We start from the raw sequence: 27812 nt of genomic DNA on the forward strand, positions 1-27812 counted from the left end.
TGGGGTAAATCTAAAACATATGGAAATCTAATAAATGCAAAAGGCTTATGTTTACTTTATAACTATACATTTGTATGATTTTTTAATATAAATCTCTCCTACAAGATGTCAAATTTTTAAGGTTTAGCATTATATCTCAGAGCTCATCATATAGTAATTACTCAATGAAAAGTTATGAATAAGTAACTGAAATGAAAATGAATGAGTGAAAAAAAAAAGAAAATGAACGAGTGATGAAATAATATTGTAAATCAACTCACAGTGCAGTTATTTTAATCTACAGAGAATTTTTTCTTAATGGTTTTAGAAACAAGTTATTTTTAAGTTCACGCTTAGCTAAGACCATAAATAGACGGGTTACACAGACAGGATTCAGCTGGGTTTGAATTGGAAAGCCCATAAAAGTCATCATCTTCTCTTACTAGTTTCTTCTTTCTTCTCACCCTTTCATTATATCACCAACCCAACTTTTGTGACCATATTAAATATTTTCTACGGTTATTATTTTATAAGATGTTCTATTCTAGTAGTGGTAGCATTATTTCTCCTGGACATTTTCTACCAATAATGATCATTCCCTCTTTGTTTCATTTGCCCGTTATAATACTGTTAGTTAAAATTAAAACAGTCAGAGTTGTGAGGTGGAACCACAGTTAAACATAAAAAACACTTTTAGTGTCAGCAGAATGCCATTATTTAAAATGAAGAAAACCGAAACTTGATTGCACAACTGAAGGTCACTGCTTTCAGGAATAGATGGTGAATGGGCAAATCCTTCCATGTACCTGTTACTGGGAAATGGTAATGTAAAATATCATGACTGATATACAAATGTTTTGAAGATTCATTGGCATAACTACATAATTCAGTTTCCTGATATTGACTCTAATTATGGCATGTAAAACAGAATGGTGTGATACAGAAATTGAAAGTATATTTATTTGAAAGTAAAGCTGCAGATTACACAGTTGAGCAAAGGATAAAATGCCAAGTATATCCACAATTAAGTGCCATTCAATAACTTAATGCAAATCCTCCCACTTTTGTAGCATTCCTCTCAAATACCATGTTAAAAGTAGCCATCTAAGGCTTGAAAGAAATGTAATTGAGAAGTAGAATATCACAGGGATCAGAGATATGCTTATTATGTTCAATCAAACAACAAATAAATAAATCAAGCATGATTCCTTCTTCTGCCTCCAGAACATTTATCCAAGTTCCAAGTTAACCACTTGAAGATCAGATTTTAATATTAGTGTTAAGATATCAAAGAGAATTGTAACTATCTTTTTGAAAGTATTTGCACCAAATAAAAATAACCATAGATACTTTGTCTTCCTACTGAAAGATAACTCTATGTGAATTTAGTCAAGTTTACTAGATAGAAGTTTCTATCAAGTAAATATTTTCATTTTTTAAATAATTTAACATTAAATTACTGTGCCAGAATTAGAACAAGGACATTTAAAATGGTTCTTAGGTCATCATTTCAGCTCTTTTGAAGAACAGCTATGACATAGTATTGATCATTAGGGATCAGTATGGATACCAGGTTCTCATGAGAAATATGTTTGTTGACCTTAATAAATCTTCAAGTGTGTAAATACAGAAATATCTGTACAGGCAGTTTTCTGCTGAATTACATTTTATCTATGCACATTCTTATACCACAGTATGTTTATAATAACTTATACTAAAGGTTTGATGTAATGGCAATCACATTTTTAATTGCTTCACAATGGTTATTTTCATATCTAGTTATTTAATCACCATTATCATTATCATGATTAATCTGCTTAAGTGTTTTGAAAACTTTTTGCTACTATAAATAATGTTGTAATGGATAAAGCTTTTTGCTTAGAATATATTCCCATCAGAGGAATTACAAGTTTGAAAATACTTAAGGTTGTTGATAACCATATTTTTTGAAGGAGCCAGAGAAAATTTCTGTGCTAGAAATATAAAAAAGAATCAGCAGTTAAACGGAATTCATACATCTAATTTAAAATAAGAGGTCGGCCCCTATTTGCCATCAGGTAATGTTGCAAAAGTTCTAAGTGGTTCTTATTAGATTGGACATATATTTACTTAGTCATAGGTGTGTTACAAAGTTCTCAACTGCATACAGAAGCAGATTTATCCTTTAATGCAGCTAAATAATACTAGTACGAAATAACGGCTCTCATTGTGCTATTATGGATGCTTCTAAATGCTGAGTCCTTGCCCCTGCCTTTTTTACTCTTTCCTTCTCTCTGTTGTGAGTATTTTCGGGGAGTGCCACCACTCTGAAACTTTTGGATGTAAGGTTCTAAGCTCCCAACTGTCTTCAACCTATTTGAGCGGTGGGGCTTGACGAAAGGAAGAAGGGGTGGGACGTGGGGAGAAGGTTTCTAGGAGACGGTGTGGAGCCTTCCCGGACTGGGTCCTTCCTGAAGCATCATGGGAGGAAGTCCAGAAGAGAGGGGGAAGGAAAGGTAGACAGACTCTGCTAAGTCAGTGTGAAACAACAGCAAACCGGCGTCAGGAAGGAAAACTATGTCAGCCAGGGAGCATATTGTTGTCAGGGGAAGCATCTTTCTGGTTTTACTGTTTTTCTGGAATATAATATACTTTTAGATCATTCAAATGATATAAATCCCAAAATAAGGAAAAATGATTTTCATGAAATATGCCTATATGTTTGTCTTCTAGAAACTACAGGATGATTCCCTCGTAGAAAACCTACGTTTAGCTCAAGAGTATCAGCGTTTACAGATGAATTTCCTAGCAGAGAAGGACAATTATTTCTACCAATATGATCGACAGTTATCACTTAATGCTTCAATTAGAGATAAAAGAGAGGTAAGTTTTTAATTTTTTAAAAATAATGATTCACTGGATATATATAATATATAAAGTTACAGGTGGCCAGCCATGGGGTTTTGATTCTGATGATGGTCCTGTATATGCCACCATATGGCATGTTTTCTCTTTTTGTCGAGTTCTGTGGTCTATTTTATTAAGCCTTGAAATTTGATTTTGAAAGGATACTCGGGAAATTTTTTAAAAAAATAGTTTCTAATCCACCATTTTATACTACTGTGCTTTAAATGATTATGACCTGGAATACCAAATTTTTATATTTCATACATTTACATATTTTATAGACTTTTCATTTCAATTCTGTCTATAGGTAATGCCTCATGAGGCATCTCTAAGTTGTCCTCATGATGTATGGGCTTCAACTTTTGGTTTCTATTTTCTTTGAAATATGGGGCCTAATTAGAAACTTGGAGAAATAGTTGGCCCTCTTGGTTCCTGGAAATCCCTGGGAATTCTAGTATATTCTGTAAAAATGAAAGTGGGAAAGGAAGACCTACAATATACCACAATGAAAAGGAGAGAGAACGCTTTATTGCTAGAATGTTAGGTGCCCCCCGTTCCTTGATACCCTTCCCCGGACTCTCATGGAGCAGAAAAATTCTTTTTCTTTGAATATTTGTTTCTTCCCAGAATTTAAATTTCAAAAATAGAGGCATGATTATTTTTAAAAAATATATTTTTATTGATTTCAGAGAGGAAGGGAGAGGGAGAGAGATAGAAACATCAATGATGAGACAGCATCATTGATCAACTGCCTCCTGCACGCCCTCCACGGGAGATCGAGCCCGCAATCTGGGCCAGTGCCCTGACCAGGAATCAAACCGTGACTTCCTGGTTCATAGGTTGAAACTCAACCACTGAGCCATACCAGTCGGGCAAGGCATAATTATTTTTTTAACAGTTTATCTAGCCATAAGAACCAGTAGACTGAGGGATCCTATGTCTTCTTGTTGTTACCATATTACTGTACTATAAATTAGCAGTTTAAGATTCCACACCACACTTACCCCTCATTGTTATGGAATACCAGGAAGACAGATGGCCAGGGTTGGAGTACAAACTGCACTGATACCAGCTCAGTGATCTTGGCAAGTAATTTACCTTTTCTGACTTTAGTTTTCTCATCGGGAAAATAAGATTTACCTCAGAAGAAAATTGATTAGGAATAAAAAGGATATATCCATGGTTACTTTAATAAAGGGCTACCATGTGAGTGTGAGTAGCTATTAAATTCACCCGGGCTGCCGCCCGGAAAGCCCCCGGTGCATCTCATGCAGGTTCGTGCTTCCCAGTATATTGGGAGAAAGGGACTGTGTGTTTCTCTTAAGAATTTGTATTGAAGCAGTAACAGGATAAAGGCAGGTCAATGGGTAAATGTGTTTGGGAAAGAATAGAGAATACAGTTCCTAATACCCAAATCAGAGTGTCCTCAAACGGCCGGGCTGCGTTCAAAGGCAGGGTGTGTCCATGGAGCCTCTGTCCGTTCACTCCATGCATTTGACATTGTGCTTGAGGTTAAACATGCTGTTTGCTGCTGGGAGTTGAGGAGGAGAAAAGCAGTTGCTCCGCTGTATTTCTTTTTCTAACCAGGAGGAAAAGAAAAAAATCATGTGTACTTGTTATCGGTTTGCATAGAATCCTTTGGTGACAAGTAAATACGTTAGCTACCTGTAGGAATAGTGAAAAATTCAAGCCTTGAAGAGAGATCGCTAACATAGTGTTTGCACGGTAAGAACAAAGTTGTCGTCATGTCACTTTGGGCTGAAAGCAAATCTTGGTTCAAGATCCAAGGAGTGAGGCCCCCGGATGAACAGACAGTGGGCGTGCGAGGGGCCTGGGTTTCGGCGGCGGGAGCCCTCGGGCGGACCCCTTTCAGCACACCTGTTTCAGGGAACCTTTCAAAGATTTATCTGTGCTTCCCCTCAGTCTTCATTTCCGCCCTTCAGCGGTGAGGTCAGCAGGTGCAGGCTGCCCTTGTCCGTGTCACCTCAGATCAATTTGCTGCGATGGACTGGGAGGCCTTATTGCTGTGGGGAGCCCTGTCAGTGAGAGATCGTATGTCACTGCGGCTAATGCACCGCTTACGCCGTGGCATTTGGCCATCAAACCTGCAAAAACCCTTCAGTATTTTAGCCCATTTCCTTGAGATTGCAATGTTTCCCATGGTTCCAATCTTTTGACCAGCTTCGTTTCAGGCGCACGAAAGCACTGCTCCACCCTTACTCCCTTGCCAGGTAAAATGGGTCTCACTTTTAGGAATTTTTGTGTGTCTTTTTCCTATTTTAGAGTAATTTCAATGCTAGGCAAACATGCATTCCTTTTAGCATGGTAAATAATTATATTTTAAGTACTGTGCTTCTTAGGGAGTATTATTCTCTCTACAAACTACACATTTTTTATATTTCTGTGGGGTTTTTTTTTACACCAACAGTAGCAAATAAAATGTAATAGAGGAGTAAAACAAATTATATATGAAAATAAGAATGTTAACACAATTTTGTATACAGGTGCCTTTAGTGTTAGAATGTTATCCTATCCCTTTTGGTGATAACATTAAGTCTGCTCCTTTGGAATGTGTATCTTGATATTTCCCTGCACCTTTAACATTTACAGTGATGGCTGTCTCCCCCTTTGAAAATCAGAAAGAAACAAAAACTGATTATGCAGAATTCTTGCCATGTCCATGGGTAATGACAGGATAGAATTCAGTCTAAAACTTATCAGATCTCAAATTTAAAATAACACTAAAGAGGAAAGAAAAACAAGGTCCCAAAACAGGTTGGACTTGTATGTGAAAATAGCCATTTTCATCAAAAGCTTTCCAATAGGTATTTTATATCTACTTCCTTTTTAAAAAGTCCGTGAATATATTGGTAACATCCCCATGTGTTTGTTATAATCGCTACTTCAAGTTCTTCAAGCCTGCAAAGGGAGGTGAGCTAGGCAAGTTGACCTCTTCTGTTGGCTGAAAACAAGGTCTCTTCCAAGACTGGTTAAAATGTATTTTTAATTTTTTTATAAACCACGTGTAAAGCTCAACTTTGCCTACTGTGGTTCCCAGCGGAATCACACTAAGAGAATACAAATTATTACAGAGTCAGCCAGTGCTTAACAAGCACTTATGTAGACCAGGTATCTGCGCCATGCAATTTGCAAGCATTATCTCTGTAATTTCCCTCAGTGATCCTGGAAAATGTTCTATTATTGTTATTATAATTGTCATCTCCAATGTAAGGCATGCAGCTGAGATTGAGTGTGTCATAAGGTCACCCAAGTAGAGGGAGACTGACTGAGAAGGGAAGTCTTTCATTGTATTGTTAATTATCTTGCATATATTCAAATTAGGCTTTGAGTGGTGATTTTTGTGTGCTTGTGTCAGTGTAAATAGAAAACGATGTCTTTGCTAGGAAAACCATAATTTTTGAAACACTTTTTGCCAACAACAGCTACTTAAAGATCTTGTCAGCATCTCTGCCTCCCTTTCTTAGGACATAGGTGTGTGTGCACACGCACACACACTCTCACACACACACATTTGTTCTAAAGGAGTTGCCCCACTTCCTAGACTGATAAGCTTGCATTTATCACCTTCTGTCCCCATCCTTGGATGAACTGACTTTCAGGAGATCCTGAAGAGCATTTGTAACCCCTGAGCCAGGAGTAGGTGTCTGGTCATCTATATTGTTTCACCTCAGTGAGTCTCCCTTCTATTGTTGGAACTCTCACTGTTTATTTCTAGCTAATGCTTTAGAAAGGTCAGTACCAGTTTCGAGGGAATAGTAGACTTATGTATTCTTTATGCAATTTTGGAGTTATGTAGCAAAAAGCTTTTTAATGTTAACACAGCAACACCTTAAAAGTGATGCATAGAGTGTGATGAGATCCCTGACATATCAAAGACATTCAAGGTGAATTTTTCATATAGAGATATATTATATATATACTAGAGGCCCGGTGCATGAATTCATGCACTGGTAGGGTCTGGCCGGGCCGGCCCCGATGGGGGCTGATTGGACTGGGCTGGCTGGGGGGAAGGAATGTGGCTGGTTGGCCTGCTGGCCCTAACCCTGATCGAGGTGGGGGGGCCGATTGGGGGCGGGGGCGGCCAGGGGGAGGGGCAGCAGGCAGTTGGATGGGGCCAGTCAGGGCCACCGCAATGCACTTTATAGCAACCAGTAGTTACATTCCTTTCGGTTGTTCCAGAGTTCCAGTCGCTTGGCATTTTTCACTTGTATATATACAAGTAAGTACAGACAGTCCTCGGATTACATCGTTGTTTCATGGTTACGTCGCCATCGCCCATTTATTTATATAAAAAAAGCTCCGTCATTTCGACATACGTACATATGTGCTTTATGTTTTTTATTATTTGTTTACCACAAGTAAAAGTCAGGAATTGTTATATTTCTTTTAAAATTTTTACTGTTTCACTTCATTACTGCTGTGTATGTGCTCCATGTGAGTGACGTAGGTGCTTATGTAGGTGGGTTCCGCCTTATGGTAAAAATCGCGTTACGTCATGCCATAGGAATGGATCTCCAACATAACCCGAGGACCTACTGTATATGTAATATTTATAAATATATATATATATACACTAGAGGCCTGATGCACAAAATTTGTGCAAGACTAGGCCTTCATAGCCCCAGCTGCCTCAGCCCTCGCAGCCCTGGCTTCGTCCAGAAGGTCTTTTGGATGGTCGTTCTGCTGTTCAGCCATTTGGTCGATTTGCATATTATGCTTTTATTATGATAGATATGTAAGTAATATCTGTGGTTCTCCACTGAAGGCTGTTTTGTTCCCCAGGGGGTACTGTGGATATCTGCAATGCCTGAAGACACTTTTGCTCATCACACCTGGGTAGGGTTGGGATTGGGGTTGTGTGCAGTGCTCCTGGTATCTGATGGGTAGAGACCAGGGATGATGGTAAAAATCCTACAATGCACAGGGCAGCCCTCTCACACACACGCACACAGAGAAACACACATACACACACACACATGATTTCCATCCCAAACATGTCAATAGAGATATGGTTAAAAAACCCTAGGGTAGAGAGAAAAGATTTGAACATAGAGATCTATATAAATATATAGTATATACTAGGGGCCCGGTGCACGAAATTTGTGCACTGGGTGTGTGTGTGTGGGGGGAGTGTCCCTCAGCCCAGCCTGCCCCCTCTCACATACTGGGAGCCCTCAGGCGTTGACCCCCCATCACCCTCCAATCGCAGGATCGGCCCCTTGCCCAGGCCTGACACCTCTGGCTGAGGCGTCCGGCCCGGGCAGCGGGGACCTGCAGCTGCAGCGGCCCCACGATCGTGGGCTTTGCTTTAGGCCCAGGCAAGGGACCCCTAGCTCCTGGGACTGCCAGCTTCGACCGTGCCCAGCTCCCATCGCTGGCTCCACCCCTACTTCCTGCTATCACTGGGCAGGGTGGCAAAGGCGCCTGATTCTCCGATCATGGCTGGGGGGCAGCTCTTAGCTCCCCCCTGGGTTTCCGATCACTGTCAGTGGCAGGCGGCTTCTTCCTGCTTTCCCTTTCGCCTCCCTGCATTGTGCCTACATATGCAAATTAACCGCCATCTTGTTGGCAGTTAACTGCCAATCTTAGTTGGCAGTTAACTGCCAATCTTAGTTGGCAGTTAATTTGCATATAGCCCTGATTAGCCAATGAAAAGGGTAGCTCGTACGCCAATTACCATTTTTCTCTTTTATTAGTGTTGATATGATATGTACATACATATATATAGTACAATGCATGCCATATCTCCTTTTAAAAAACTTAAGCTGCATTTGCATATTAAAAATTCTGAGAAATCCTATTTTAAGAAACCTGTTAGTTTTTTTAACCCTCACTTTCCTATTGTCCCTGGAACCCTTGCTTAGGAGACCTATTTAAAACTGACTGACTAAGTCATTAGTGGATTAAACCTTGGAAAATGTTATTCTATATAGAACAGGAAAAAAATTCATATCATAAATCATACATTCAGAAAGTTTTGCTTACATATAACTTTGATAAAGAAATAAAAGTGTTCTTTATCTTACCTGTAAAATTCTAGAAAAACTTGGAATATTTTCAAATAAGTAGGTTATATTCTTAGGAATCCATACAGATTCAGAACCCTGACATTCCTTAATGCCACACTGTAGCTATAAAATGAAATAATAGTTTTTATTACTCAAAAGCCATTTAAAAATTACAATAAAGCAAGTAAAATGTTCATTGTATGCATCTTGTGTAATAGGTATATTTTCTACTTAGGCTTGTCTAATGCATGACTTACAACTGCAATTGATTTGCAATTCTGTGGGAGTATCAGTATAATGATTTTTTTAGTTTTGAACTCCACATATGCATCACAGTGACATAAACATTTGAGAAAACTGCTCTTGTAACCATCTTCCTCTTAATCTACAGAGCTGTATCTTATAATCATGTATTAACATAAATATTAATATGGAAAATGCATATTCATACACTAAATGTTTTCTTTAGGTCATTGGTTCTTTCTACAGAGTTCTGTTCATATTGAATATGAGGAGGAATACCTATGGACAACTTATTTAATCTATCTGAGCTTCTGAAAAATGAAAATATCAATGTCTCCTGAGCAAGATTGTTGTAAAAATATATAGTAATAGTTAACATTTATGATGCATATCACATGCTAGACATTTTACAAGCTTTTACATGTAATCTTGTTTAATTTCCTTAACTCTGTGAAACAGAAATATATATTTAAGTATAAAGCACCTACATAGTTATTTCACCAAGTATATATTTTACACAGACAAGAAATAACTACTGATAATTGTTACCATTTTTTTACATAAATATATGTCCCTTACTTCTTGTACCAAATCTTGGTGTGGCTGTTCTAATATAAGAAACATTAAATTGTTGATGCAGCCCGAGAACACAGGATGAACTGTGGGAGAGAGGACTGAAGCAGAGGGCAATAGTGGCAGTCCGATAACCAGTTAGGAGAGCATGCCGGTGCTCTAAGGCATAGAGCAGTGGGCCAACCATTCATTGGCCGGTAAAGCTGACAGCAGGTCACAGGACAGAAAATCCTATGTACTCACGTATCTGTGAGCAGGCACGAGGGGTAGCGTTAGCAATGACACATGGGTTAGTTGCAGTTATATCCAAATCTTATACTAAGAAACACCTACGAGAACATATGTATTTATAGAAAGATCCCATTCACAATAGCTATAGCAAAAAAACATCTCCTAGAAATACCCTAACGTGAAATTTCATTAGCGCTCTCATTAGAAATCTGTAAAAGTTTGAAAGAGTTAGAGAAGAAGACAGTTAAGACAACACATGCCATGACAAACAACACACAGTATGTAAATTGGGTGGGATCTGGCATTTCACAAAGCGCCCACAATTACTTCAGTTATGACACAGCTAAAAAGGGATTTTTACACCCCTGCTTCGAGAGGACATGTCTTGTGTAAAATGAAATGAGCTCTACTTCTCCATAGTCCATGTACACCTGTATAAGCCTGGTTTTCCTACTAAGGAAGGGATTCCTCCATTTTTTGAGGTTAAGGAACTCATTAGCCACTAGCTCACAAGTGCTATTTCTTCTGTTTTCTTGAAGTAGAGCTGAAAAAATTAACATGACCTCAAGCGAGGAACATTTTACCAGTGCAATTGACCCTTTAAGTGTTTGTTAATAAGTGACTATGAAAAAATATTATGGACAGACAGGCATTACAGATACTTCCTTTTGTCAGCACCAGGGCAACTCCCACAGCTTTGCTCTCAAAGTAATCCTGATGTGACAAGGTCTTTTTTAAAACCTTGTGCTGTTCCATCCTAGCAAGTCGCTCACTAAAAAAGAGTGCACACAGCCAGCACATTATCCGAGAAAAGGAAAGAAAGAATGCAATGAGTAGCATCGTCTTAGAATTTTGTGAAGTTGTGTCAGTTATAAAATCACTTTCAAATGATTTCCTTTGGTGCTAGAAATCAGAATCGTGTGGTCTTTCAAGGAAAAATTCTCACTTTAAAGAAAGATGTATTCAATGGACTCCTAGGTTATTGAGAAAAGGATAGAAAACAAAGCTGCTATCTGCACGCTGTGCATAGAAAAAGAGCAGAAATGTTATCTGTGAAGGCAGGACGGAATCCAGCTTGCTTGACTCTGTCGGAAGCATGCTACAGCAATCTCCTGATTCTAATATGAAGCTGTAGTAAGGATCATTGCACTAATGCATGAGGATTTGTGATAATGTTGCAGAAATTTTACTGTCAAAACTGAACTGCAGTGTAATGACTTTTGTTATCATGGTTTCTAATAACTATTCAGCATGAATTGACCCTACATATGTTTTGCTGCAATAATGTGTCAGTAACTCAAAAAGCTAAAAAGGAGATAAAAAACAGTCAACACAAGTGCTCTGTATGACTCCATGACAACCTTGCTCCATTCTTGCTGTTAATATCATTAAAGCAATTATAGCAAAGACACTATGCAAGCTATGAGATCCCACGGAAACAAAAGCTTTGACGCGCTGTGGCAGTTCCGGCCACGTACACCTGCGACGTAGTAGTCACTGATGCCCCTTCCTACCTCCAGGTCTGTCATCTCTGCTGCTGGGAGCCTTTGTTTGATGCGGCCCCTTTCCTGCCTCTGCGATGTGTTTCTTCTCTTTCACGAGATAGCGCTTTCCTTCCTTCCTTCTTTTTTTCTATGTCTTTGCATCTCTCCTTCTCTGCAGCATGTGTTCACCTTAGCATTTCTTTGTTGCAGTAAATAAGAGAAAATAAAATGGTTTCTAGTTATTACATACCTCTTACATGGCCGTCACCATGCTATGCATTTACCACATCTGTAAAGCATTGCACTCTGAACCCACCATCTCATAAGTAGTCAGTTACAGGAAACACTATTGTTATGTTTTATCATTTAATTTGTAGAATTCTATTCAGCAACTGGGAATTGCCCATATTTCCTCAGGAAACTAAAGGCTACTGCAGCGAGGCCCCAGACTGAGGAGCTTACACAACAGAAAGGTGTTGTCTCTCCGTCTGGAGGCTAAAAGTCCAAGACCACGGTGGGCAGGGTTGGCCTGAGGGCTGGAGGAAGGATCTGACCAGGCCTCTCCTTGGCTTGTAGATGATCGCCTTCCCCTATGTCAGCGGTTCTCAACCTGTGGGTCGCGACCCCTTTGGGGATCGAACAACCCTTTCACAGGGGTCGCCTAAGACCATCAGAAAACACATCTATAATTACATATTGTTTTTGTGATGAATCACTATGCTTTAATTATGTTCAATTTGTAACAATGAAAATGCATCCTGCATATCAGATATTTACTTTACAATTCATAACAGTAGCAAAATTACAGTTATGAAGTAACCACGAAAATAATTTTATGGTTGGGGATCACCACAACATGAGGAACTGTATTAAAGGGTCGTGGCGTTAGGAAGGTTGAGAACCACTGCCCGCCCTATGTCTTTCCATCTCTCTGTGTCTGTCCCAATTCCCTCTTGTGATACAGGCACCAGGAACATTGGATTAGAGCCCGCCCTAAGGACTCATTTTAACTTAATCATCTCTGTGAAGAGACTGTCTCCAGCCACATTCTGAGGTCCTGGGGCCTTCAGCATATGTGTCTTAGGAAAGGGGGCACAATAAGAGCCCTAACAGGCGCTGTGCTGTAACTCAAGGTCACACTACGTGTAAGTGGGAACCAGAGCCTTGGACTCAAGGCCATGGACTTGCTGTCACTCCACAGGTTCTCTCCTCTTCTTCTCTTCTTCCCTTGACCCACCTGTTATCCATACAGGGCGTGTCATTGTCTCTTTAAATGCAAATGTATTTTAATCATAAACACTTTGCAACACTTGTAATACTGGGGGCGGGGGGGGGGGGGCGGGGGGGGGGGGGAGGGATGAGAAAGAACCTGAGTGCTGAGAAATAGGAACTCCCATCCCTAAAAGAGCATGGGACTGGGACAGCAAGCCCTGGGGGGGGGGGGGAATGGCGGGCGGGGGGGGGGGGCCCGGCGGGGAGAGATGGTAACTCCACCGTCCCAGTATCCTCCTGTATTGGAAGCATGTGGACGGAGGAATCCAGTGAATCCCCCATCAGGCTTGAAGCTCAGCTTATTAAGAACAATTCTGCCAACCTGGACGGGATCTTTCCTACCCAAAGAGCGAGGACTGGCTGTGGCTCTCATGGTACCTGGGACAGTCCATCTGCAGGTGTTGTGAGTGTGGCAAGAGCAGGCAGCAGGCCTGTGAGAGAGGCCGGGCTGCCCCACATGAACAGCCAGCTGCTTGGGGCTTCTCTCTAGTGATGTCTCACCAAGTTTTAAATTTCAAGCCAAAGAAGTAACTCCAAAAAAAATAGTGTCTAAATCGGAAAATATCACACTAACCTCAGAGTTATATTCTCAATATTTTATGACAGGAAGCAGAAAAAATGTCCACATAAACGTAAAGAGCAAATGAAAGCACCCTGGAATGCCGCATCCAGGCAAATGATTGTTTATGCCATGGAAACAAAAAGATATTTCTGAATGAGCAAACGGACAAAATACAGCCGGTTTTAAACATCCAGATGGCCAGAGAGCATGGGGAACTGTTCCCACCTCCCTAAAGCTATGTGCACACAAGTTAGAATGAGGTACAGTTTTAACTCTGTCTGTAAGAGATCAGAAAGATTGATTGTGCACAGTGATGGTGGGGAGTGTGTGGGAAAGGTATTCATACAAGGTGAGTACTCTCATTTGTCCACAGTGAAGATCACCAACCCACCTGCCTCCTCTCCATAGTAACCTGTTAAAACTCGGGTACTTCAGCTGCTAATATAGATAAGGCCCCTCCCCATGCAGTCTGCGCTCCATTCCCTTCCACCTTCTTATAGCCATCATTCATACAATTTCCCATCTATCTATATAAAAGCCTAAGCAACCGTTATGACGGAACGACCAGTTGCTATGATGTGCACTGACCACCAGGGGGCAGATGCTCAACACAGGAGCTGCCCCCAGCCCAGAGGCCCCAATCATCAATGGGGCTTGCAGGCCAACCTCTTGGTCCCTCCCTGGCCGGCAGGCCCCATCAGGGCCGGACCCCTGGACTGGGCTGGGAACCAGGGGTGGGTGGCAGCAGACATGGACCCTTTCCCAGCAGGTCTGGCTACCTCCTTGGGGCTGGTGGCCAACCTCCCAGGTCACTCCCCCCATCCCTCCCCTAGGCTGGCAGGCCCCAATTGGCCTGCCGCAGTGGCAGTTGGCCCCGCCCCCTGGCCGGGAGGCCCCGATCACCTGATAGGGGCCGTGCCCCCGGCCTGGGACAGGGAACCGGGAGTGGGTGGTGGTGGATGTGGGCAGCGAGGGAAGGAGGAGGGGGATAGGCGGGGAACTGTGTGGTGGCAGCGTGGACGGCAAGGGAAGGAGGAGGCAGGGAGGAGGGGAACCTGATTGTCCCTGATTGCTGGCCAGGCGTAGCGACCCCATCCATGTATGAATTTCGTGCACTGGGCCTCTAGTGTTTTTATATCCTCAGATTTTCCCTTTCCCTTGGCTTATTCCCATCACTATTCTAACACACTGTAATATTTAACATCTCAAAATCTGTCTTTTAATTCCACATTCCCTGGAATGCTTTATTTTTTTGTTAAAAAACTTGGAATGAGTTATCCATCTGCATTTGCAGTCTTTCCCTCATCATGTCTCATTCTCTCCTCTTTGCAGTACCACTGTGTCCATGATTTCCACGATGTCAAATCCCGTACTGTATATCTGGCCTCATCTTGCCCAGTAGCTCCCCAGGATGTGATCACTGTTAGCCATTCTCCTGGAAGCATCATTTGCCTTGACCGTGACACCGTGGTCTCTCTTTTTCCTCCCACCTCACTGGACACTCTACGTCCCTTTTACTAGCAACTCTTATTCGGCTCAAATTCCAATAGCTGGGGAACTCTACCCAGTGCTCAGGGGTAGGACCCATTCACATCCTCTCTTTAGGAGACACCTAAATATGGATAAATTACACAAGCATGATTTTGAGCAGAAGAAACCACAACGAGAGCACATTCTGTACGATGCGTGTGTGCGTGTGTGTACGTAACCTATGCTGTTAGGAGGCAGGCGGGTGTTGTCTTCGATGGGAAGTAGTGGCCATGGAGGACATCAAGGGGGGTTAGGAAATGCGGATGATGTTCTGCCTCCTGGCCTGGCGCATGTGCACATGGAGCTATATATATACTTAGGATGTGCCTGCTTTCATATATGTACATCATACTCCAATTAAAGCTTAAAATCATCCAGGACTTAGCACCCCATTTCCTGCTCTGGCCTCTGCATAAGCCACCCACTTCCCCCCCCGCCCCCCCCCCCCCCACACACCCCACTCTCTCACCTCACTCTGCTCTCAACAAAGGCTATTTTTTGATCCTGGACCACCAGACTCAGGTCCTTGACATTTTAAGATCCTTATAGATGTACATCTCCCCCATATTTCCTATACCTGGCTTCATCTTACCATTGAACTATCATATTAAAAGCCCCCACCTCCAGAGCAGGCTTCCCAGAGGCCCTAAAGTTGTCCCGCAGCCACCCACTCGCATGTCACTTTATTTTCTTCATAGCACTTAACGTCTGATATTTCATTTTATGTTCATTTGTTCATGGTCTGTTTCTGCCAACTGAACATAAGCTTAATAAGAGTGAGGAACTTATTATCTTATTCACAACCATAACCCTAGCACCTAGAAAAGTGCCTGGCAAATATTTTTTCAATTACTCCATGATCGTTCCCAGTGGGGTGTCTAACAAATGTTTATGCTTACCACTGACAGCGCTTCTGCTTCTGGGAATTTGTAAGAAATAGTCGGAAAAGTCTGCAAAGATATATGTGTGATGATGTTGATTATAGTGCTGCTTATGAAAAGGGAAAACTTCAGCATATTTAATATACAATAGTATGGATTATCTAGGTATAGAATTGGCTGAGTATACAATGGAGTATTCTACAATCTTTAAAAGGAATGATATAAATCAGGGGTCCTCAAACTACTGCCCGCGGGCTACATGCAAATACAAATATTGTATTTGTTCCCGTTTTGTTTTTTCACTTCAAAATAAGATCTGTGCAGTGTGCATGGGAATTTGTTCATAGTTGTTTTTTTTAAAACTATAGTCCGGCCCTCCAACTGTCTGAGGGACAGTGAACTGGCCCCCTGTTTAAAAAGTTTGAGGACCCCTGATATAAATAGTCTTGGTCCATATTTAATTGAAAAATCAAGCTATAATTGAGCATGTACTGTGTGTTTTCTACTTTCTGTTCTCATTTGTATGATATTTTATTACATTTATTTCTATACTAGGGGCCTGGTGCACAAAATTCGTGCACTGGGTGTGCGGGGGGGGGGGGGGGGGGGAGGAGTGTCCCTCAGCCCAGCCTGCCCCCTCTCACATACTGGGAGCCCTCAGGCGTTGACCCCCATCACCCTCCAATCACAGGATTGGCCCCTTGCCCAGGCCTGACGCCTCTGGCCTAGGCATCCGGCCCGGGCAGCGGGGACCCACAGCTGCAGTGGCCCCGCGATCATGGGCTTCGCTTTAGGCCCAGGCAAGGGGCCCCTAGCTCCCGGGACTGCCAGCTTCGACCGTGCCCAGCTCCCATCGCTGGCTCCACCCCTACTTCCTGCTCTCACTGGCCAAGGCGGAAAAGGCGCCTGATTCTCTGATCATGGCTGGGGGGCAGGGCAAAGGCGGCCCCAGGGCCACCTTTGCCCTGCCCCCCAGCTCTTAGCTCCCCCCTGGGTTTCCGATCACTGTCAGTGGCAGGGGGCTTCTTCCTGCTTTCCCTTTCACCTCCCTGCATTGTGCCTACATATGCAAATTAACCGCCATCTTGTTGACAGTTAACTGCCAATCTTAGTTGGCAGTTAATTTGCATATAGCCCTGATTAGCCAATGAAAAGGGTATCATCGTACGCCAATTACCATTTTTCTCTTTTATTAGTGTTGATTCCAGTGTTGAGCCTGTGGATGATTTTCACTCTCTTCTTTATTCCTTTGTTTATTTTTTTAAATATGTTTTAATTGATTTTAGAGATGAAAGGAGAGGGAGGGAGAGATAGGAACATCAGTGATGAGAGAGAACCATCGATGGGCTGCCGCCTGCACCCCCCTTACTGGGGACCGAGCGCACAACCCGGGCATGTGCCCTGACCAGGGTCAAACCGTGACCTTTCGGTTCATGGATCAACACTCAATCACTGAGCCATGCTGGCTTGGATGCTTATTTTATTTGTAGGATGAACATTTATTATTTCATGACATAAAAATGTAAGTCACAAATAAACTATAAAAATTAGTAAGGACTTTGAAATAAGAAGCGGACATTTCAAAGTAAATATCATGGGACTGTGAAAAATGTAGGACACCCAGAAGAAAAAGCTAGAAAGGTATTAGATAAAATCCCTAATGACCCCAGATCCCACTGTAAGTTCTTTTTCCTATACTTCATTTCTTTTGCCTACTTAAAGTCTATGTAATTATCATTACAGAATGTGGGTTGTGTGTTATCATGAGGGTTTGTATTCTTCCTAACAGGATGTAATCTATCTTTATACGAGAGGAAGGTGGAACCTGCATGACAATCTGAATTAATGTTTAGAGAAAGAAAGGGGAAAAGCCTACAACATCCCTTAAAATATATACTTATAGATTTAAAATTTTTATTTCTTCTGGTGATGCCAGGCATAAACTAAAGAAATCAAAAAATATTCTTTCCGTTTGGGACACCTGCAGTCAGTGCAATTTGAGTGCGAATTCTGTTTCTGGGAAAGTCACCAGCCAGCCTGTGTCCCCCAGTCCTCTTTCCTCTTCCACTGGACAAGGTGCTGTAGCTAATGTATGTGACCGCCTAGCATAGGGCCGATGGCATCGTCTGTCCCCCTAAACATTGTTGGCCATGGGCTAAATGCTCTCTTCATTTAGTGATTTCCTTATGGGCATCACCTTCAGTTTCTTTTATTGCCTGAAGCACTTTTCAGGGGCTTATCCTCATATTTTCTCTAAATTATTTGTGTTTGCTTGCTTTTTAACCATGTTTCTAAAATGTTGAATTCTCTGATTATAAAAATAATACATAACACAAGGCAGAACATTAGAAAAACACAAGAACGAGCAAACTTTATCTTTGCATTCATTAAAAAATTAGTATGGCAGGAGTGGGGAGAACTCCTTTGCGACTCCCCTGTGGAGTGCTGGCCATGTTCATGGTAGCATCGTCTTATCGATTATATTCTCATAAGGCAAATTCCTTCCAGGTGTCTGTTTTGTGTGTTTATATCATTCCAACCTTTCACTTTTTCCCTCGTACGTAGACTGACTAAATATGTTTAGAATTACCTAGAGTGATGATGAGCACTCTCTACATTACTTAGTGCAGGCCACCTAATAGCAGCTGGCTGGTGGGCTTCAGGAACCAGCTGCTGGGAGCTACATCCACTTCCAATTGAAACTTCACTTACCCTTTAATTGAACATTCAAGCATGTTGTGCATCCACCCACCTGAAAATAATGTGGCTGAGGTCATATTTTTCCACGTTTGTCAATGGAAATGTGACGGAGCAGATTCCACGGCATCCTGAAGATAAGATGGATTGTCACTCTCATTTTTCCTCGTCTCTGTGGCCTGTAATGCTTCCACAGAACAAGATTAAATGTGTCTGGCATGACTTGCTATTCAGAAAACCATGTTAGTGTTTCAGAGAACCCACACTTTTCCAGGTGATTAAAATTTGATTGATCACTGCTTCTGGTGTCTTTCCAGGCAACCCAGTAACCAAGTCCAATTTTTCAATATTTTTAATAATATGTAAATGTTTAGTCTTTTCCAAATTATTTTCATTGTATACTTACAGAGTCCTTAACATACTGCAAAGACCCCTTCTCTGTTTTCTTATGGACAGTGGCTTTTCCTCTTCCTGTGATTTTCATATATAGACAGCGCTTTCTGTTTTTCTGTTAAATGTCTACGTTGCCCATCCTTCCACCATGGCTATTTCACTCTGGTCAACAGTTGACAAATACTTTTTCCTCAAAGGCAGGGGTGATGAAGCTATTAAACTCCAGCCCGTCTGCTGCTCTTCACTCAGTAATTCACTATAATCAACCAAATATTGATGGAGCAAATACTATTGTTTCTTCTCCATCATTCACTATAGCTGTTTCTTTTCTAATCCTCTTCCCTAATTGATGTGAAGATTTATGCTCATGTTTAGGGTGCTCTGTTGATAACAGCTCCTGTTCTATCTTTATAATGTGTATCTATGAATCTGTGCCATCTTTTCTTTTGCATTTTTCTTTAGTAATTAGAATTAATTTCAATTTAAACACTTTCCCTTTGCCTTTAATGCCATGTAGATGTCCGAGTTTAACCAGTTTTGTCTTTTGCTATTTTTATTGCCCTTCTAATACATAGCCAGATTAGGCTTCTAGGAATCCTAACCTAACTAAGAGGTCCATCCCTAAAGCCGTTGTCTTAATCTCTGTTACTTCACTTTAGAGCATCTGCTGTGCTGGATGGAAGGATAAAACAGATGAAAAGATATGGACGGTGTCCACACTTAAGATGCCAGATAGTATAGTTTTTTAAAAAATCTTGGTTTACCCTTGAATTTGTTGCGTTACCTCATTATCACATGCTTGAAAATTTACATCGACCATAACTTCCTCAACTATTTCATAGCAACAAAAATGAAAGCAAGGTAAATCCAATGACCTTTATACTAAGAATATTGTTTTCAAAGTGATAATGTCTCTGAATCACTTTGGCAGGAGAGATCTGGGTAAAATCCCCCATCCAGCATGTGATTTGGATCAGAGATTTCCACTAAATTGAGGCATAATATTCTGCTATAATACTCTATATCAGCGGTTCTCAACCTGTGGGTCGCCACCCCTTTGGGGGTCGAAAGACCCTTTCACAGGGGTCGCCTAAGACCATTGGAAAACACATATGTGATTACATATTGTTTTTGTGATTAATCACTATGCTTTAATTATGTTCAATTTGTAACAATGAAATTGGAGGTCACCACAACATGAGGAACTGTATTAAAGGGTTGCGGCATTAGGAAGGTTGAGAACCACTGCTCTATATAGATGCTACCATGGCAAGTCTTGAATATTTTGTAAAGGAAACACATAAGCAGTATTGATGATCTATAATTTATAGGCCATCTAACATCACTTTTACTTGGTCATACGTTTGAACATCTATGCATATTATCTAGGATTTTGCTTAAACAAAGCCACTTTGTGAGACCTGCATGCGCTGTCTCTCCTCATTCGAACCCCACTCACCTGATCTGTAATGGAATTCATGCTAAGATTTGATATTTAGGGTTTTCCACTTAAAGAGTTGCTCTACAGAAGTAGAATGAATGCTTAAATAGACAATATATGCTTTCATAAAGCCTTTTGAGTTCATTTAATAAAATATGATAAGTAGGTTTTTAGATTCTCTTCTATTCAACTTCAAAATAAGATCAAGTAGAGTATTTTGAATGATTAGTAAATTTAAAATAAAATTTCCAGATTACTTATTATTCCGAAAGCCAAAACTTAACAGAATACTCACTTTTGTTTACTATGTGTTTCATTGAGGGAAATTTTTTTATCAGATTTTAAGCTAAATTGAATATGCAATCATTAAATTGATCCATTTAAATACTTTCTTAATGTTTACATTTTAGCAATAAAAACTTTACAATTCCAAATTCTGTCTAGTTTGGAGTTGAAAAGGAAGTGGGTAAAACATACTAGACATAATGTCACAGTACTAGATTATAAAAATGTAAGTTAAAATGGTAACTGTCATTAAAATTGAAGTAAGCCTGATAGTATAGCTGAAATATTTCCATGTTTTAATGGCTGAAATATTTTAAATAAATGGGTAACTTTTCTAGATTTTAGGACATATAATATTCTAGATGTTACCAAAGTGGAAGGTTTTTCTTCATAAATATTAAGAGTATGCAGATATGTAGCAATTGATAGAATAGACCACCTTTATAGCACTGGGTTATGGGTTTAAGAAAGGAAATTTTTTGCTGCTTGTTGTTGGTTTTTACTTTGTTTTTAATGTCAATACTGTTAAATTTTCTGCATCCACGTATAACTTTTGACAGTACAGTCAGCCCTTCACAATCTACCACAAGTGGAAAACAGTATTTTTGATCCAAGGTTGGGAACTGGCAGTTGGGAATTCAGAAATGCTGCTCTCGATCTGCAGTGGGTTGAATCAGTGGATGAGAAACCCAGGGAGACAACAGGGAGTGGCCAGAGGGCGTGACTGGAGGGCCGACTGTATATTTTGAAAACAATTTGCTTGTAAGTGCACCCGCATAGTTCAAGCTCATATTGTTCAAGGGTCACCTGTAATGTACGAAGTTACTTTAAGAAACTAAAGACACTGGACACTTGAGACTTTATAACTCATCCCACAGAAGTAAACACCTGTGCTGGGTCTTAGTAGAAGATGAACTTAGTAGAAGAGGAACACGCCTCAGAGAAAGGAATGCATGAGCTTAGCCCAAAATATGGGAGCAGGGTGAATCAACAGGGCATTGCAGAAAAATAGTGGGCAGAAGGAGATGGTCATGGTGTCCTAGAGAGAGAGAGAGAGAGCTGGACAACAGGGAAAGGTGGGTCAGAGACCTGGGAAGCTAACGGTAAGGTAAATCAGGAAGGATTTATATGCTGGGTCTGAGAGCTTTGGGTTTCATTCCGCAGGCACTAGAAGCCATTGAAACAGTTGAAGCCTGACCTGATAATGGCATAACCACATGTATGTTTTAGAAAAATCACCCTCGAAGTGATATGTGGATGGACCTGCAAGATTTGGGCTGGAGGCAAAAAGTCTACTTGGAAAGTGGTAGAATATTCCAGGTTAAAGGCAATGACAGATACACTAACACAATGGCAATGTGAGGCAAGTGAAGGGTACAAACTGAGAAAGTATTTCAGAGTAACAGGGACTTCATGTCTTGGAGGTGAGAGGTAAGATAGTAAAGTGGTCTGACACTCAGCATGTATGAATTCTTTCTATAGTGAAGGCATTATGCCCGTCACCAGAGGCATATCTATATATCTCTATCTCTATCTCTATCTCTATCTCTATCTCTATCTCTATCTCTATATCTATATCATCTATATCTATATCTATATCATCTCTTTGGTTTGGGTGATGGTGTAAATCTTAGGCCAAGTCACTCGAATAGCTCATATGGTTTAGGAGTAGGTTTCAGATAAAGAGAATGTGTTTCTGTCTGCATTTGCTGCATTTGAGAAACTGATGATGTAGAGTAAGCAGCTACCAACGCCAAACTAGAATTCAGGTGAAATATTAAAGGTAGCCCTCTAAACGTGGGAGCCTTGACGTGCACTGGTTTGAGCGTGCCTTTGAATCTTTTTTATCTGAATTTATAAATATCATCTATTTACAATAAAACTCTTAACACTTATGTTCTGGGTCTTCTTCTAAGTGTTGTGCATGTGTTACCACATTTAATCTTCAAAATTGTGTGAGGTGATAGGTATTGTTGTCATACAAGGAGGAACAGGAAGGTACAACCCTTGGTCCAAAGCCGCCGACCTAGTCAGTGACAGGCTCAGCAGCTGACCCTGAGCAGCCTGGCCCGTCTGACCACTCCTCGATAACGCCTCACGGAAAACATCATTCCCCCCGCCCGCCCCCATTCTCAGGATGTGTCAGCCTTTTAGGCATCTTTTGGAAAATAACTTCTAGTTTTACTTGCGCCTTCTTTTTCTGTCCTTGCAGCAATTTAAAAACATTTGTATCTGGGTGTTCACTGAGGACTGTTACTTCCAGAAATATAAGTACTTGAGAGCTTGTTTGGAGGTTCTAGCAGGGGAGCGCAGCTACTCGTATACCCTTGACCGAAGACCGGTCCTCTCCTCGGGGGGGAAGGTCGTCCTCTTCGACCGAGCGCGCAGCTTCGGGAGGGACGCACATGGATCGGTGAGGGAGGAGGGGGACACCCGCCTAGCCAGCCAGATCAGCCGAATCAACCCTGGCGATCAATGGGGTGACAGATGTCGCAGCCAGATCGCCCTCACATCCTGAAATATAAGTACTTGATGGAAATAACTTTTCAGCACACAAATATGAGCAGGCACAGTTATTTTACATTATGCTCTGTTATATTCTTAAATAATTATATTTTAATATGCTATATTTTCCTAAAAATCAGTGAGTTGAACAGCAGTGGAAGTGAGGCATTCTGCATTTTATTGTCTCAGAAGATTTTAATTTGCTTCATTCAGTTCTGTACATCTATATTTTCAGACACTTACTTCAGCTGTAAGGAAACCCGAACAAATTAGAATATACAAGTAAGACATCAACTCACCTCTGACAAAACTCCCGGCATCTTGCCTGTACGAACACCTTTGTTTCAACTATCAAAGACTTGGGACACCCACTAGGGACTGAACTTATCCCCATGCAACCAGTTTATATTCTCCTTCTGTGTAACCTATATTTCAGTCTGTTTCTTTCTCCAACTGGAGCCCTCAACCATTTGAATCACTGTACTCCATATACCCCATCAATGAAGTCACGGTGCTTTTCTCCTATTATCTGGGTGACATCAGACCTGTCCACGGGTTACTGGGGCTGGTGTGGGAGGATGGAGCAGATCCGCGGGGAACGCCACCCCGGTATGTGGACGATGGGAACGGAGGATCGTATGGATTGAAGCCCATGATTTTCAGGCTGATGTCCAGACAGCAGATGGCTTCAGACTCCTCTCATCCGGAACGCCGGCGCCTGCTCCAGTCACATGGCCCTCGCTAATATTTGTAGAGCATCTCTGTGGTCCCCAGTGCAGGCACTTACTATTCTATTAGGCAGACATTACTCCTTTTGAAGCCGGATCACAGGGCCCCTGGGCTGCGTGGCGATCATTGACATTAATCACTATTTGTCCAGCCTTAGGCTGTGACGTTCCCACGTACGCATCTTTCAGGGACGGACCTGTCAGTGGCCTGTTCACAGCGGCGCAGGAGAGAAATGGCTTGCCAGGGGCAGGAGTTGCAGAACTAAGCAGCTCCTCTTCCTGCCCCAGTGCGTGTTAATAGTAGGCGGTCCACGCTGCTCACAAGTCGGAAGTCCCTGCTTCCCAGGGATGGATGGGACCACTTGTCTAGGAGGAGGTGCCGGCACCAGGACTTCCCTGTCACTTTCCAAACTGCACAGGCTGGCGCTGGATGGCAAACAGTGGTCACAGGAGCTGTTTATCTCAAGGCCAAGTAGTTCCTGAACGTCGCATGTGCTCTTTCCCTCTGTCTGTTTCCTCCTGGTCAGTGTGAACCGGTGTGGACAGTGGTGCCTGGACTCAGAATGCGCCGCCTCTGAATACCAGTCCATACACGTACACGTTGCAGAAATAATAAAAAGAGCCTCTCTCTGCTTGTTTCATCAGCTTTGATTGCAAACTCTCTGCAATGAACACCATCCTCAGATAACTCAAATTTGTCATTGTGTCACCCTCTCCGCGTGCCGGAGTTTGGAATTTACCTAAGTTGACAAAGAAATGAAATTGTGTAGCCTTTGTCTGGCGTGCCTGCCTGTTTATGATTTTAGGGATTATATCCATGTTCAGCATTAAATTCATAGAATGAGCAAAATGTCAAACTTTGTTTACTAATTTTATACTTATCTGTTCTTTTAATATCCTGTCTTGGTTCTCTAGTTGTAACATAGATGAACCTAAAGTTTGCTAGAAACATTTGCCATTAGCTTCTTCTAAAAAAAAAAATTAAATTTGAGGATAATCCTACCTCCAGAGCTTATTCTGTTCCTGGCCATTGACTGTGACAGTGGAAGGCTCATCTGAAAGCACCGGAGCGTCCCATCTAAAAGCATCAAACATATTACATTTCGGGAAAAAGCTAATTCAGATTGTTTAATTCTGGTAATATTGCCTCTGTCACCTTCAAAATCAAAATGTTCTTTTCTGTTATTATAAGGAAAACAACCAAATTGCTAAAAAACCCATTTGAATACACAGCTGCCTTATGTTGCATACTAATTTGATTAAAAACGCTCGTGCCCCGCCAGCATTTTTACACGGAGCACGTTGGTGAATTTAACAAAGGCCGTTGTAAAAATATATCCGAGGCGGCGGCGCTGACCGGCGTCTGCGGCCATGACCACCGGCCCCCCGGACGGGGCAGGGAGCTCTCTGGCTGCGGTGGGAGGGGGCAGGAAACAGCCGTGGAGCCGGGTCTGCTCGCTCACTGCTTTGGGCACCGAGCCAACCTCATTGCAAATAACTGCATTAGTCAAGTGTATCGAAATTATTACAACGCAGCGTCCATCCCCGTTCCTGCTGTGGAAGCAGTTTCTGGATCTTCTTGTCATTAGAAAACGTTTCTCTGAAGGGGGAGCGCCACATAAATTCAGGGCCAGTTGGACTTATAGGAGAGTGGCCAGGGGACTTTGGCAAGTGGCTGTGTCTGTCCCTTCTCTACAAGGAGGACCCTGGGAAGGGCTCCTTGTTAGGATCTGACGACGTCAGAAGACTTTCCCACACCCCCACCCCCAGGGTACCTCCATCCTGTGCTTTTCCGTTCACGTCTGCATTTCTTCCCCGAGATGCTTTTTATCCAGGGTTAGTATTTGTCTGCATTAGAACTGACTGGAACTTTGTTTCTCGTAAGGAATGTGAGGAGCAAAAGCATTGCTAATAGAGATTGTAGGAATCTCACTCCACATCTTACAGGTGAGCCCCCAGCCAGGTCTGCACACAGAAAAAGAAATGTCAGGTCTTTCTTGATGACTCTCCCGGTGAACTTATCCATGGACAAACACATTCTCCAGATGCCTCACCGCTCTCCCACCATCAGACGTGCTGTTGTGGGGGACACCTTGGCTCCTTATCCACCCGGTTGCTAAGTAGATATCACATGTTTCTGACATGAACCGTCTTGACCATTTAGGCTTCCGCGTGACCTCTGCATTGCGTGTTTGGGTTTGTTTTTGATTTGGGTTTTGGGAGTCGCCTGTGGTACTTTCCTCCTCATTCCCTTTCTACCATCTAGAGACCCATTTCACTCCCATGTAGTCCAGGCCACAAGTTGTTCCGAGAATCTTATGTTAAGAATTTCATTACCTGGGATACTAAAATAATGATGTCTGAAATGTATCTTTCAAGACGATTCAGAAGACCAATGAAAAGGTATTCACAAGCTACTTCAAACTCCAGGAATTTTCTATCATGACTTTCATGTATAGCGTCAATGAGCCATTTGGCCTCCAAAGTTAAGCACGCCTTAGACAATATAACAAGATTTTGTAAAACAAGCCCGGCTATAATTTTCTCAAAAATGACAGTGAATAAAATATTTAATTTTCCATCCAGGATTTATTTCATTTAAAAGTATCTGATAGGAAGTATGAATTAAATCAGTACAAAATGTTTATATAGTGTCTTTTTCCTTCAGGAAAATAATTCTGCTGAGAATGAACAGAATTCATTCTCTGATTCTTCCTATGCTGTCCTTTAATAAAGAGTGTGCAGCTTCTATATTTAAGTGAAAAATAAGCTAGCCTCAGTAGTATTTATCAACCACTCATCCTGTTAAACTCTGACACTTCCAAGAGTTTTTAAGAATAAATGTCCAATTAGGAGATTGTTAAATAAAATATAATGCCACTACACAGTTAAATATAAAAACAAATGGCTTAAACTATAAATTCTAAGTTAACAGATGCCATGGAAATTACCTTGATGTAATGTAAATTGATATTATATCCAAAAACATAAAATCCTAAAAGTGTGATAACACTCGGGTTAAAATTTGTAGTTATATAATCATGCACTGTTTTAAAATTACATTAGATCAAATACATGTATTCATATCTGTGTTTGATATGTATGTGTATTTGATAGGAAATGCAAGAAATTTTAAAGTTTATTATTGAGCTGTAGGATATTATCGATTTGTATCTTTATAAGTTCTCATAATTTCTAAATATTGTTTTACAACTTTGTATGCTTTCATGAGTTAAAAACACACAAAATTATTTATCCTATGCTAAATCTTGCCTTTAATTAGTTCTCAATTTTGGGGGTCTGTTTTATAGTAAATTACTATTAAATTTGTGGTAAGAAATACTTAATTGTTTTCTTGTTAATTTATTAGAACCCAATGTCATTAAAATTTTCAATTTTATCTCTGAAGATTACATTATAGTGACTTAATTTATCTGGATGTCATTCTGGTGGTGTGTAGAGATGGAGAAGGAGTCATTTTCTAAGTGAAGTTTAGGAATTCTTACCATATTTTAGGATATGGCCCTACTGTTGACGAGGGAGTTCTACTGGAGACCATAGAATGATGGGAAGAAAAGCATCTCTGAAATTATAATATACTAGAGGCCCGGTGCACAAAGATTTGCGCACTCGGGGAGGGGGGGAGGGGGGTGGGTGCTGGGAGCCGGTCCATCCTTGCTGTTTCAAGGGACCTGGCATATATGGCATACTGTTTTGTTTTTTTAAATATATTTTATTGATTTTTTACAGAGAGGAAGGGAGAGAGATAGAGAGTTAGAAACATCGACGAGAGAGAAACATCGATCAGCTGCCTCCTGCACATCCCCCACTGGGGATGTGCCCGCAACCCAGGTACATGCCCCCGACCGGAATCGAACCCAGGGCCCCTCAGTCCGCAGGCCGACGCTCTATCCACTGAGCCAAACCGGTTTCGGCAAGGCATACTGTTTTTAATATGTTTGCTCACCTTCTTGGCACTATGTGTTTTAACCAAGGTCACCTCTCTGAGAAAGGTTGTTTCCCCAGGTAGGGATTTTCCCCTAAAGTTAGGGAGGGAATAAAACCCCTTAACTAAGTGCCAGGCGGGTAATTA

The 27812-nt window shown here is 41.4% G+C and overlaps 1 protein-coding gene across 1 annotated transcript in view; it reads left to right on the forward strand.

The window, feature by feature from the left end:
• CCDC178 (coiled-coil domain containing 178) overlaps window positions 1–27812 on the forward strand; it is a 246104-nt gene that overhangs the window by 162357 nt on the left and 55935 nt on the right. Inside the window, exon 18 of the mRNA XM_059704943.1 lies at window positions 2692–2841. Coding sequence (XP_059560926.1) covers window positions 2692–2841 — 150 coding nt within the window. The remainder of the gene's footprint in view (window positions 1–2691; window positions 2842–27812) is intronic.

This window comes from Myotis daubentonii, chromosome 8 (assembly GCF_963259705.1).
Source record: "Myotis daubentonii chromosome 8, mMyoDau2.1, whole genome shotgun sequence".
In the NCBI taxonomy this organism is placed as follows: domain Eukaryota; kingdom Metazoa; phylum Chordata; class Mammalia; order Chiroptera; family Vespertilionidae; genus Myotis; species Myotis daubentonii.